General features: G+C 29.8%; 1 protein-coding gene and 1 long non-coding RNA gene across 4 annotated transcripts; one reads left to right on the forward strand and one right to left on the reverse strand.

Annotated features, from left to right (window-relative positions):
* Positions 1-582: 582 nt before the first annotated feature.
* Positions 583-9288, forward strand: LOC109806115 (U-box domain-containing protein 35). Of its 3 annotated transcripts, none has more exons than XM_083063537.1 (10): positions 583-1174; positions 2250-2359; positions 2961-3082; positions 3555-3766; positions 3980-4049; positions 4393-4702; positions 6044-6145; positions 6226-6651; positions 7249-8004; positions 8956-9288. In XM_083063537.1, the coding sequence occupies exons 1-10, from the start codon at positions 973-975 to the stop codon at positions 8989-8991; spliced, it is 2346 nt and encodes a 781-aa protein (XP_082919663.1). In that variant the 5' UTR covers positions 583-972; the 3' UTR covers positions 8992-9288. The 3 variants fall into 3 exon arrangements, with proteins under 3 accessions (XP_082919663.1, XP_082919665.1, XP_082919664.1); XM_083063539.1 differs by having other exon boundaries at positions 4426-4702; XM_083063538.1 differs by having other exon boundaries at positions 3558-3766.
* Positions 3553-6345, reverse strand: LOC145951690 (uncharacterized). The gene is made up of 2 exons (XR_014429587.1): positions 6205-6345; positions 3553-6114 (listed from the first exon to the last, which is right to left on the reverse strand). It is a non-coding gene; the product is annotated as an uncharacterized LOC145951690 (long non-coding RNA).
* Positions 9289-13836: the final 4548 nt, after the last annotated feature.

The following is a 13836-nucleotide window of genomic DNA, read 5'->3' on the forward strand; positions in this document are numbered from 1 at the left end:
TGAATATGAAATAGTTTTCAAATTTTTGAAAAATTTACAAATTTAATCTATACATTAAGAACTTTTAATTTAATAGTTAGATTATTAAAATTTATTGTAGAATGAATTATTGTGTGAAGTAAATATAGGTATACTTACTCTTGAATTAAGTAGATTTCTCCTCATAATACATATATCAAGTTAGTAAATTTTTAAAAAATTTAAAAGTTGTATAATATTTTTTGTTATATAAATTTAAATCAACGTATAAAACATTTTTATAATTATTCATCAATAAATATTAAAAAAATATTTTAAATTATATGAACTAAAATATAATACGAATGAAAATATAAAGAATAAAAAAATATTTTAACCGTTAATTTGTATTTCGTGAATAAAAGAATGGATGCACCATTCCGTTTCCTAGAAAAAGTATTCCTTGTCAAGATGCACCATTGGGTTTCCAAAAAAGAAAAGGAAACCCGCAAAGTTTGGTTATTCTCTCATAGTTTGGAGAGAGAAGAAGAGAGTGTACAATCTGTGTGGTTCCGTGAAAATCTCAAACTAGCTAAAGATGGCTGCAAATTCTAGTTAGAGGAACTTGTTTTTCCTCATTCTTCTTTCTTGTTTTGTTCAATTCATTGCCTCAAACACCAAAACATTCAACAAAGTACACAAATACAACACATCATAACATCAAAGTCCTTTTGTCTCTCGGCATTCAAGGAGGGACAGAGGAGATTCAAAAAAGAAACCAAAAGCAATTGAGTTACCCTTCATTGCTCTTCAAAAGAGTGACATAGAACCCGTTTAGAAAATAACAAATATTAGAAAAGAAAAAAATAAGATAATTAAAGGGGATTAGAGAACAAGGAAAGAAAGTTTAGAGGTCTCTTTGATAAGACTTTTTGGCTTCTTGGTTTGTTTTGTGTGGTTTGTTTTCATTAGAAGAGCACTAAAAGTTGAAGATAGTGTTTGGAAGGGAGAGTAATGTGGCTGCAAAAGAATCACCACGACAAGAAGGAAGGGGTCAATGGAATAGTGGCAGTGGCAATAGATTCAGACAAGGGGAGCCAGAATGCACTCAAATGGACCATTGATCATCTCCTCAGCAAAGGCTCAAATTTAGTTCTCATTCATGTCAAGCCAAAGCATTCTTCTCTTTCTGCAACAACTTCTCTTGTAACTCCAAGTAAGAATTCATTATTATACCTCATACATGTTCTTTTCAATGATATTATCAAGTAAGTTTTCATTATTATACCTCATACATGTTCTTTTCAATGATATTATCAAGTAAGTTTTCATTATTATACCTCATACATGTTCTTTTCAATGTTATTATATTTTTATTTTGTCAATGGACATGATCTATTCAATGTCCTAAAGCTAACAAAAAATGACCAATTTGTGTTCATGAGATGTGATTTTTAACATAGATGGAAATCAAACCCAAGAATATCAAGTCAACCCATGTCCACAACACGCCTTACAACCACTGGGTTAAGTGATTTGGTTTCAAAGCTATTATATGAAACATACAATGATAATACTAGACACATACTTTTACAATTGTTGTGTACTACCCTTTGTCCAATTAGGAAATAGATAAGTCTTAGTTTGGATAAACTTGTCAAAATGAAGTAAAATGGATTATTCTTCTGACTCAAAATTAACTTATGTATACATTCTTTTAGAGAAACAAAGAAGTAAAGTTAATTATACTTCCCCTTATTTTCTTCTCCTATGAAAAGTTTTTGGAGAATAATATTAAATTGAACCAAAAAGATAAGAGAGATAAGCTTGAAACAAGATAATTATTCTAATGAAGGAAAGGAGAGAAAAAAAAATATATTGGAAAAGGTGTCTAGAAACATAAATGTATAAGAAAGAATAATAAAACTCATTTTTGTACGAGTAAGAATAATATAATGGCATATGCATGAATGCCTCATTGCATCATTAGTATATGTCTATTATTTGCTATATGACATGTTGATGTTTAGATTACAACAAAAGAAAAATGTTTCAAAAAGGAAAGGGAAAAAGAAACATTTGTTGGCAAACATTTACTAGGTACTAGATTATTTAACGACACGGTTGACCTAGCGCTCTCAGGATGACTTGCGCAATGTTAAAATAATATTTAACTAGCAAAAGACATATTTTGAAAGTGTAGATTAGTCCTTGATTATTAGCTTTGAGATATTATGTAAACCATGTTTATGGAAAAAAAGAAGATAATTTAGTGACTTTGTTGGTTGCAGGGCTAGGGACACATAGTATTGTTGAGAAGTTTACACTTGTTTGCAAGGACCCAGATGAGCAAACAAGAGAAATTTTTCGGCCATATCGTGTATTTTGTGCAAGGAAAGATGTAAGTTTTGTTTTCTTTTTCTTGGAAGGAAAACAAAGAGGTGGAACAAAAACTCAAACTTCAACTAACTTTAGCCCCATTTCTTGGAGTCTTGGTCCATATTTCCTCTACAAAATTTAGTTGTTCTCTCGACATGCTTCCATTTTGCATCCCAAATTCGGTCCACTTTGAAAAGTCTGGTGATGATAATGTAAAAATGTTTATGAATCATACATAAGATTGTGTTCAGATAAACTTACCCAGAAACACTAGAGAAATAAATAAATAAACAAGCTTTTCTATAAGTTAAATCGAGCATACGTACAAGAAAAAAAAAGTTTTTGAAGATACTAATATAAGAGAATTTCTACAAATTAATTTATGCATAAATTAATTTTAGTTTATAAAAAAATTATTTTATTTTCGTTCTTATTTTGTTTTCACTTAGAAGTACTTCTAGTACTTCTAAAAAAAATTATCTAAAAATACTTATATACAAAGTAATAGCGATAGTAATAATAAATTAATAATAGTAATTTGGCAATGGCTTTCATTTTTTAGAATTCTTACATTATCTGAGGATCTAATCATTTTTATTTTCTTTTTTGTTGTTGGTTTTTAGATACACTGCAAGGACGTTGTACTAGAAGATGTGGACGTATCCAAAGGCTTAATTGAATATGCTTCTCAATATGCAATTGAGCATTTGGTCATTGGCTCTTCAAACAAAGGTGGTTTTCTTAGGTACGTTTTTCTACTTCTCTTTCTAACTCTTACCTTCCACTCTGAAGTGGATACATGAGCAACCATCATTGGAAAAGAATATATATATATATATATATATATATATATATATATATATATATATTATAAAGTGCAGCTAATAAATGAAATCCATAACAATAAAATCATATAAAATAAAGCAAAATTAGCCTTTAATGTAATCAAGCTATCAAAAAAACCTTGTGTCATAAATGATTATGTTATGGTTATGTACCTTGGTGTGTCAATGGACATACAAAAACTCTATTTGAATAAAATTTAGAAGTATTTTTGAGAGTTTTCTAGTAAAAATAGAAAGTTATTTCTGGTAGAGAAACTTCTCTTCTATGCTTGTATCCAAACATGTGCATAAACAGTTGCTAGAATTTCTATAGCGGGCATGCATATAATATGTGTGTACATCATTTTTCTAAGGAACATTTTTTTGAATCAGAAGATTCAAGGTAGCAGATATTCCTGGAATAGTATCAAAAGGAGCACCAGATTTCTGCACAGTATATGTTGTTGCCAAAGGGAAGATTCAATCCATGAGATCAGCTTCTCGTGCTGCTCCTGCCTTTTCCCCTCTTCAAAGCCAACTTAGTCAACCCAATGTTAGGTCAGACCATTCAGAATCACGTGTGCCTCTGGCCAATAGTGCCAAAGGTAACATCTAATTTCATCTCTTCTAAAATATGGTACATCTATATTTATATAGGGTCATGATCTATTGACATTAGGTGTCAAAGTTAGTAAAATTACACTTTCAATAGTTCTTTGTAGAATAAAAATTTAACTGATCTAACTATTGAATTATATTATATTATATGTGTGTGATTTGTCATGATGTTGATCAATGAGAAATTTGGTTTCTTTAAGGACTTGAAAGGAGGTCTTTTGAGACACCAGCACCACCCCGTAGATCACAGGAAGGAACAGACTTCTTCAGGTAATAATGATATTCATTTCTATTATATACACTGCATGGCTAATTTATTCCTTCACTCGAGAAAGAGCATCTTACATCTAAAATTTCACTCACTTGCAAATTAGTCCTATCATAAACTACTATATTTCTTATTTGATCCCTAAAATGTACTAAGGTTCTCATTCAAAGAAACTAATGTTATTTGGGAACATATAAATTGGAAGTTTTGATAATTCATGATAAGGGGTTAGATACTTGGACTCATTTGTTTCTTCTTTTCCCTTTTCATTCATGCTATGACAACTTTCATCTTGCATGGTTAACAAGTATCCATGAACTAAACAGAAAATGGTATTGGAAGCAGGTCACCACTGACTAGGAAAGGTGTGAATGATAGGTCATATGCGGAAATTTCGTTGCCAGATACTGACATAAGCTTTGTAAGCTCTAGAAGGTCAAGTACAGATCGCTTATTCCCTTCATTACAGAGCAACAACAACCACAACTCAGAGACATCTATGTCAAATCCCCGGATGTCATATAGCTCTGACATAGATGGAAATAATTATAGCTTTGAATCTGTGCATTTTGGAAGAAGGTCTATGGATATCAACTCTGATTTCTCATCATTCTCACAAGAAAGTGATGGCTTCTCCTCTACATCACAGGGCATGGTAAGGAAAATACATGCAGCCTGTTAGGATACAAATAAGATTTCACATAATGATAAAATGATATATAAAGACAGATTCCATTGAATGAGAGATTAGGTCCCTTGGTTAAGGGAAGAATTGTTGAGATACAAACAAGGTTCTATATCGATAAAATAAGAGAAGAAATAACAATTTATAAAGTACACACATACTTTAATGATAAAAAGACCTTTTGAATAGTAACCAAAAACAAAATCATGAGGACTTGAATGATAACCCTCCTCTTGATATAAATATATCCTCTCAAACAAGTCTTCAAAATAAATAACCTTAACACAGCCTATGTGCATTTTTCTTTCCTGCTCTACTTCTACTCTACTTGTGCATGTGCATGTGTTAATACTTCTCTCACATATAAGAGGCCCATTATGATAAATAATTAATGATTGAGATAGTGGTGAAATACATGTACTGTGTAGTGTGTACATATATAAAAATATGAAAGTAGTTAAAATATCAATTATTGATTAAAAAAGTCTAACGGTTATAACTATGCTTTATCCTAATGCACCCTCCTCATTTTAGCTGAGCTAGAAAAAATGTATTCATACATTTTCTTATAGAAAGATAGATTTTGCAAATGTTTTTCTTGAATATGAAGACATCAATAGGGTCTTAGGCTACATATGTAACTATATAAGTTAAATTATACCTAAATTAAATAAAATGTTTCATAAAATCAATATGATGGTTGATAATCTAGAAGTGTATAATGTCTTTTACCGTAGTTTAACATAATGTTATTGTAATGTTTAACAAACTTTATGTGACTAACCAAACTGTTTCATAAAATGAACAAATATAGTAACATTAAGAGAAAAATGTGGTAAGCTAACCTCTGGTCAATAGCCTAAACCTGTAACTTGATTCGCAAATTTGAAGGAATTTGACAACTTTCACTTTAACTTAAAAGTGTTTAGTGAAAAGTATAAAAAATTTAAGGGATAAGTTGAGCAAGTATTAAACTAAGGGTTTAATGATTAGACATTTTCAATTTAAAATAGTTTTATACTCTCAACCAATCAAAAATCACTATTGATATGACTTTTAAGGTAGTTATTGTAAATGTCAACAAGTTTACCATGCATAATGGTTTGCGATCGAATGATAGTATAAAACTGTTTTTCATCACCACTGGGTAGCCTATTTTCTCTTAAACTAAAGGGGTAGAAGGTAGTTTACCCTACAAACAAATGATCAAATAGTCAAATATTTAAGTTACTTTAAAATGTTATTTATAAGGGTAAAGCATTTTGATTCCTGATTGTCACTAGCCTGTGGATAATCTTGTTGCAAGTGTAGGATGATGTGGAGGCTGAAATGAGAAGACTGAAGTTGGAGCTTAAGCAAACAATGGAAATGTATAGCAATGCCTGCAAAGAAGCACTCACAGCACAACAAAAGGTATGAGATAATAGCATCTACATATGCATTTTAAAAGCACAAGAAGATTTGAGACTGACATGTTATGCAATGCATCACAGGCTGTGGAACTCCAGCGATGGAAATTAGAGGAAGAGAGGAGATTGGAGGAGGCAAGGCTCGCTGAAGAAGCTGCATTGGCAATCGCAGAGAAGGAGAAGGCGAGATCAAAAGCAGCCGTTGAGACTGCTGAGGCACAAAAGAGAATTGCAGAACTGGAAGCACAAAAGAGAATCAATGCAGAAATGAAAGCATTTAGAGAATCAGAAGAGAAAAGAAAAGCATTTGATGCTTTTTCAAATAGTGTGAGGTATAGAAGGTACACAATTGAGGAGATTGAAGCTGCAACAAATTTTTTTAGTGAGTCACTGAAGATTGGAGAAGGGGGTTATGGTCCAGTTTATAAGTGCCATTTGGACCATACACCTGTGGCAGTGAAGGTTCTACGTCCTGACGCAGCTCAAGGAAGGTCACAGTTTCAAAGAGAGGTAATACAGTAGACAAACAAAACTCCCTGGCCAATATATGCAATATTTTAAATGCTACAAAATAAATGGAAGTTGCAGGTTCAACCAAAGTAAAAATCTAAAGGAAATTGTGGGGTTTTAGGTGTGTACAAGGCAAGTAGGGAAGATATGGCTAATACATGTGGAAAAAACATGCACAAAGTTTTATGATATCCAAATTCCAAAGTAGTAACCTCTCTTGTGCTTGTCTATTTTGGTGAAGTGAGATTTGGTAAATGACATAAAGCCTATAAACTTGGTTGACTTCCTCGTAGGGTTTTAAATTGGTAATTAAGTATCTCTAAAGTGAAAAGGCTTCTAATACTTCTAAAATGCAAGAGGGTGCAGCTACAACTACAATTGATTTAAATTGAAGTGAAACTGTAACTTAAGTTACTCACCTTTACTAGTGATGGTTAAAAACATTTTCAAATTAAGAATCTTATCTTTAAAATTGTGGTTTGAAAAATCTTTGTAATCATAATTATGCCACATTTGCCTACATTTTTCTGCATTTTTATTATTCAAAAGTCACAACACAAATGTTACAACCATACTTTTGTTGTATGAACATGATAGGTTGAGGTACTGAGTTGCATTCGGCATCCAAACATGGTTCTCCTCCTAGGAGCCTGCCCTGAGTATGGCTGCCTTGTGTACGAGCACTTGACAAATGGAAGCTTAGACGATCGCCTCTTCTGTCGAGGAAACACTCCCCCGATTCCATGGCAGCTGAGGTTCAAAATTGCGGCCGAAATCGGCACAGGCTTGTTGTTCCTCCACCAGACCAAACCTGAGCCTCTTGTGCACAGAGACCTTAAACCAGCCAACATCTTGCTAGACAGAAACTATGTGTCCAAGATCAGTGATGTAGGTTTGGCCAGGCTGGTTCCACCCTCTGTAGCAGACAATGTGACACAGTATAGAATGACATCTGCTGCTGGAACATTCTGTTACATAGACCCTGAGTACCAGCAGACAGGAATGCTGGGAGTGAAATCTGACATATACTCTCTTGGTATCATTTTCTTGCAAATTTTGACAGCAATGGCTCCAATGGGTTTGACACATTATGTTGAGAGGGCCATTGAGAAGGGCACATTTGCTGATATGTTGGATTCAAAAGTGCCTGACTGGCCAGTGGAGGAGGCCTTGATCATGGCAAAGATTGGTCTCAGATGTGCTGAACTTAGGAGGAGAGACAGACCTGATCTTGGCAAGGAAGTGCTACCTGAACTAAACAGGCTTAGAGAACTTGCTGAAAACAATGATCAGTGTTCAATGTTTAGTGGCTATTATAGCCCATCCAATCAGAGCCAAGTTTCTCTTCAGCTGGTAAGGTTCTTTCAGTTAATGTTGGAATTATCGAGGATCTTGACTTGAGGTTTTATGACACTTATTTAAGGTCTGTTCGGATAAGCTTCTACATGAATATTTCTAAAAGAGTAAAATTAGAAGAAAAATCAAAATAAGTTTTTTTATAAGTTAAAATTAAATTGTGCATGAGTTAAAAATAAGTTAATATGAGGAAGTTTCTACAAAATAGTTTATGCATAAGCCAATTTTATTTTATGTAAAAATTTATTTCATTTTTCATTCCTATTTTGCTTACCTAAAACTACTTCTGGAGAAGTTTACTTAATCATATCCATAAGGTGTATTTTGGTAAACAACCTAACTAAGTGCTTATAGAATAACTTGTTTTTTGTTTCTACAATTAAGAAGAAATTAAAGTTAAAACCGTTTTCAGGTAATTTGTAAGTTGTTTCCATAAGCTATTATAGATAACTTAAAAGGTTATTTAGAAAAACTCTTCTATAAGCACTTCAAGAAAAAATAAATAAAGACGAAAAACAAAATAAATTTATTCACAAACTAAAATTAGTTTATACATAAGTTAAAATTTAGTTTTACAAAAAAATTAATATGATAAAACTTCTATAAATTAGCATATACACATACTAATTTTATCTTCTTTTTATTTTCTTCCTATTTTGTTCTAGAATTACTTAGGGATAAGTTTATCTACACACACCCTTATTCAAATAAGTAACTTATGGACAATCATGAACTTTCTCAAGTGCTTATGTGATAAGTTGAAATAAGTTGTAAATAAAAACTTCCAAAAGCACGTAACTGATGTTTGGATGAGTTCATGAGAGTAATATAGTAATAGGATTTTCCTATATGTCCTATTGCTTATTTTCTATAAGCTCTTGTTAAATAAGTGATTGATTAATCCGTTTACATAAAGTGACCTTATTTAATTTGATGACCCTTTTGCAGGATGGATCCAGTTCTCCACTTCCTTATTCTGGGTAGAGCACAAAAAACACATCAAGCTCTGTCTGAGAATCATTGAAAACAATATCTTCTTCAGCAAAATAGATAGTATATATGTTGGGTGAAAATGATCCCAAGGATAAAGTGTAAATTACTTAGGAGAATTGATGTAATAGCTTCCTTGATTCTTTTAATTTGTGCATGAGATTTTCTTAGATTGTAAAAATAGAAGAGTCAAAGTGTAAGTATAAGAACCCAAGTTACTACGCCAAGCCTCTCTTCAGGGACTATTTGGTCCGGAAGTGAGTTCCAATCAAAGTTATTTTATATATTTTATTTATGTTGAATTATAATTTCTACAAATAAAAAAAAATGGGTGCATGGAAATCTGCTACCAGCCAAGGTGTTATTAGGGTACAAATCCTATTGCTGCTCACAAACTAGACTATTTGAAATGAGATATTTTCAAAATTAATAAAAACAATTTATTAAAGTTGCTTATATTATCAATTTATCATGATGAATCTCATTTAACCATTAGAATTGGAGTAAAGATTTATGTTGAAAACTCAAATTTGATACTACATTGTAATTTTGATAAATAAAAGAGTCTTATTTAATATTTATTTTTTATTGACAATAAGGTCATTTTGTTTAATTTTATTGAGAAATTAGTCGTAACTAAGATTTTATTAATTTCATGTTGAGAAACTTTATATATATATATATATATATATATATATATATATGAGGAGGGTTCAAACGATACCAGTGTAACTTTTACTAAGTGTTACACTGCTCAATAACTTTATATTAAATGTGAATTTTGTAAATCCAACCGTTAGATTGAAAATTCATATCACTTTATATGTGTATATCAAATTTTGTTAAAATTGAACAACAACTTGAGAGTAATCAAAATATTCATATTTTAGTATATTTTGAAATAAATATTTTACATCAATTTTGTTTTATAAGAATAAAATATCAAATTAGTAAAAGTTATACCGGTGTCATTTATATATATATATATATCAATAAGTAATTTACATTGTTCTTTCTATAATAGATGTGAGATGTTAGTGATAGTGTTATTCCTTCTATTATTATTTTTCTTTCAATTATGATATAATTTTTTTTAGTAATTTTATATTAAAATAACTTATGAAGAATTTATTTGTACTTATTTTATTTAATAAGTGTTTATGAAAATATTTTGACAAACTTATAAAAAATCTTCTGATAGTCCATAAGATATTTTGAGCTTATTTTAATAAGTTGTCTAATATAATTTATTATTTAGTTTATGCTATAACTTATTGAGAAGATATTTGTTATATACACTTTCGTTAATTAATAATAAATCTCTCGTACCTTTGTTTTTTTATTTTTATTTTTATTTCTTAAATATCCTTTTTCAAAAGATAATTTTTTTGGGAGAAAAAATGTTTTCGGAAAAGTAGGTTTTGGAAATGTATTCTTTTATCTTCCGGAAAGTATTTCTTGAAAGAATTTTTTTTCCTTCTAAAAAGTACCTTTCAAAAGTATATTTTTGTTCTTCTAGAAGCATGTTTTACACCCTAAACTCCAAGAGTAAAAATATGTTTCTAGAAAGTATTTTTTGAAAGACAAAATACACTTCTGAAAAGTATTTTTCATAAATATGTTTCACTACCCTAAACCTCAAGAATAAAAATATTTTTTTGAAAAGTACTTTTTGAAAGACAAAATATATATTCCTACAAAGTACTATATAAAAAAAAATTACTCCTCCATGTTTGAATCATATCACTAACATAAATAATAATCATTTTATTATTTTCATTGTTTTATTAAAAATCAGTTTTATATTCTTTTTCGTTACTCTTTTAGAGATTTTCATTTTTGCTTCCAAAAGATTTTTTTTTCTTTATTTTCTTTTTTCTTCCCTCCAATTTTTTTTTTCTATCTCTTCATTCCAAAATCCATATTCTCTTATTATAATTTTTTTTTTTATCGTAGCTTCCTTTTACAATATAGCACATATGAAATAATTTTTGTTGTTGATAAATAATTTTTTAATCATTATTTTATAAAATATATGGATTTGAATTTAAATTTTTTAAATTTTATGCTTTTTGGTTTTTTAATCATGGTTATCTATATATATATATATATATATTTGATTTCTCATATTTGATTATTATTTTATATTTCATAAACTAAAATCAAGTTGAATGGTTATTAATAATTTCTTCAATTTGTTTAAATATATTTTTAGTTCCTGTAAAATGAATTATTTTTGATTTTGGTCGCTAATTTTTTTTCTTTGTTTCTCATCCCTTTAAAATTAAAATATCATTTTTAATTAGTCTCTAGTATTATGTAATTATTATTAACTACTTTTGGATTTATCATATGGTCAAGTGGTTATTCTTGCTGACATTCAAAACTATATTTGATATCATGTTAGTATGTGACACCTTTAAAAAAATTTATAAATCCTTACAACAAAGGTTATTTATCTACCTTAAAATGAACATTAGAGACTAAAAATAGTAATTTTGTTTTAGAGGGATAAAAATCAAAGAAATTTTTTTTAGAAGAACCAAAACTAAAATTTGCTCAACTTTTAGAAATCGAAAATAATGATTTCAAATTTTAAAGAGATGAAAAATAAAGAAAATATTTTGTAGGAACTAAAATAAATAAATAAATAATTCATTTTACATGGACTAAAAGTATATTTAAATATTTTCAATATTATTGTTATATATAGTTATTTTTAAAATTTTAGTTTCTTCTTGAAATTTTATTTTATTTCCAGTAAAAGTTTAATTTGTAATTTTTAAATTTGTAAAATGAGACAAAAAACTTTAAATAATAATATAACCAAGCACGTTTAAATTTTATGTGTTTTTTTTTAACAATATTTATATCCAAATACAATAATTTATTAAATTTAAATATTTATAACATAATTTTTTATTGAATACAAGAAATGTTACATATAGTGAAATACAAAAAGTGTCACTATAGGTACAATATATGTAGGTATATGTCTATTTGACATATAGTTACGCACAATTTTAGTGTTGATTTTGGATGAGATTTAACAACATATTTTGTGTGTCACTATAGTCTATACTCACACTTTTTAATAATATACCAACATATATTGTAGTTATTGTGTGGGTAAAAGTAATTTTTAGTGACATGTATAATGTCACTATAGAGTGTGTGTCACTATATGACAATTTTGTTTTAGTATGATAATTTATTAAATAAGATATTAATTTAATTATTTACACAAATGGACCTTAATTAGAAGAAAACACAAAGTGTAGAGTGATGGGATAATGCAAATATAAACAAGGAAAAAAAAGAATACGTTAAGCATAATTATAAATGAAAATAAAGAGATATATTAGAGCTTTTGTAGGAAAAGAAAAAGTTATAATAAAATAGAATAAAACTATTTTTTGGTACATGTAAAGAAAAGGGATAGCAAAAACAAATATAAAGATAGGTGTATCTAACCCCTTAAAGAGGGGAACTAGTAGAGTCAACAAATAATAGACTATTTAGAATTGTGAAAAAACAAGATCTTCATTCCTTGAGATCCTAAGCTTAGCTAGAGCATCTACATACCTATTACCCTCCCAAAGGGAATGAGCAAGAAAACACTCTCAATCTCACATCATAAGATTACGGATGATCAACAACATAAGTAACAATGGACACATTATGAAGTAAATCCACCAAGACCTGTGAATCATACCAAAGATATTTACATTTATTGATCATCCATTCAAGTACACATACTCTTTAAAGTTATCTTAGACAAACTACTAGGAGTCTATTTGGATACAAACTAGAAATGTTTTTGAGAGTTTTTTTTATAGGAAAAATATCATTATTTTCGATAGAGAAGTTCATTTAAGCTTGTATCCAAACAAATTCTGAATATTGTTTCTTTTTCTTCTTTTTGTTGGATGTTATTATCTTACATGCTCAATTTAATGTTTCTTGTGCAACACATGCAACAAACTCCTATGTGGAAAACCTATGATACCTTGCTTCAATTTTAGCATCCCCCACCCCAACGTCTCTATATCACTAACTCTCGACCCTTATTCTCCACCGCAAGAAAAGGGAAAGAACAACCAGATCCTTATAATTGTCCTTGTAGTTGTACCAGTGGTTGTCTTTACTTCAATACTAAAACTTCTATTCATCCATAACCACAGGAAAAAAGGTTGCAACCCTTAACACCAGGCAGGAAGGCTAATTCCAAGAGTATTGCAAGCTTCAAGGAGTCACAATCCATTGATCTGACAAGTGATTTCAAGAAGGGTGGTGATGGAGAATTTAACTTTGTTGGGGAAGATAGAGGGGGGGGGGGGGTTTAGTTTACAGGTCCTACTTAGAGCCTCAACTGTGGTTCTTGGTAGTGGAAGTTTTGGTCCCACCTATGTTAGGACAAGCAATGGGCAACAAAAGTATAAAACATAAAAACCATAAAATAAAGAAAAGGAAAGGTTGAGGAACAAATAAATTTCGTATTTGATGGATAACCATACCATTTTGCATGTTTTTATGCATATATATGGCAAATACATGAAAAATGATGGAATCATGCCAAAGAAGTCAAGAGGTGATGTTGGTCCCAGTGTACTAGAATTTAGAAGGGGGGTTGAATAGATTCTATCCTAAGATAACTCTCTTTTCGCACAATTCTTGAAAACAACCTATCAAGAAATATAAAATACAACCTTTATGCTATTTGAATAACAAAGAACAATAGATTACAAGGTTTATTACTAATGTAGCAAAATATCAAAGTATATGCACCGAATCAATCACTTGTAATCAAGGTTGATTTTATATTACCTTCTTTTTAAT

Source organism: Cajanus cajan, chromosome 9, assembly GCF_000230855.2.
Source record: "Cajanus cajan strain Asha chromosome 9, NIPB_CcT2T_4, whole genome shotgun sequence".
In the NCBI taxonomy this organism is placed as follows: Eukaryota; Viridiplantae; Streptophyta; class Magnoliopsida; order Fabales; family Fabaceae; genus Cajanus; species Cajanus cajan.

What these genes read in the sequence shown, in the direction of transcription:
- LOC109806115 (XM_083063537.1), top strand. Translation starts at nt 973, where the DNA reads ATGTGGCTGCAAAAGAATCACCACGACAAGAAGGAAGGGGTCAATGGA. An exon ending in GAAGGAACAGACTTCTTCAG is followed by an intron (nt 4,050 to 4,392) that starts GTAATAATGATA and finishes TATTGGAAGCAG; the next exon opens with GTCACCACTGACTAGGAAAG. An exon ending in GCCAAGTTTCTCTTCAGCTG is followed by an intron (nt 8,005 to 8,955) that starts GTAAGGTTCTTT and finishes ACCCTTTTGCAG; the next exon opens with GATGGATCCAGTTCTCCACT.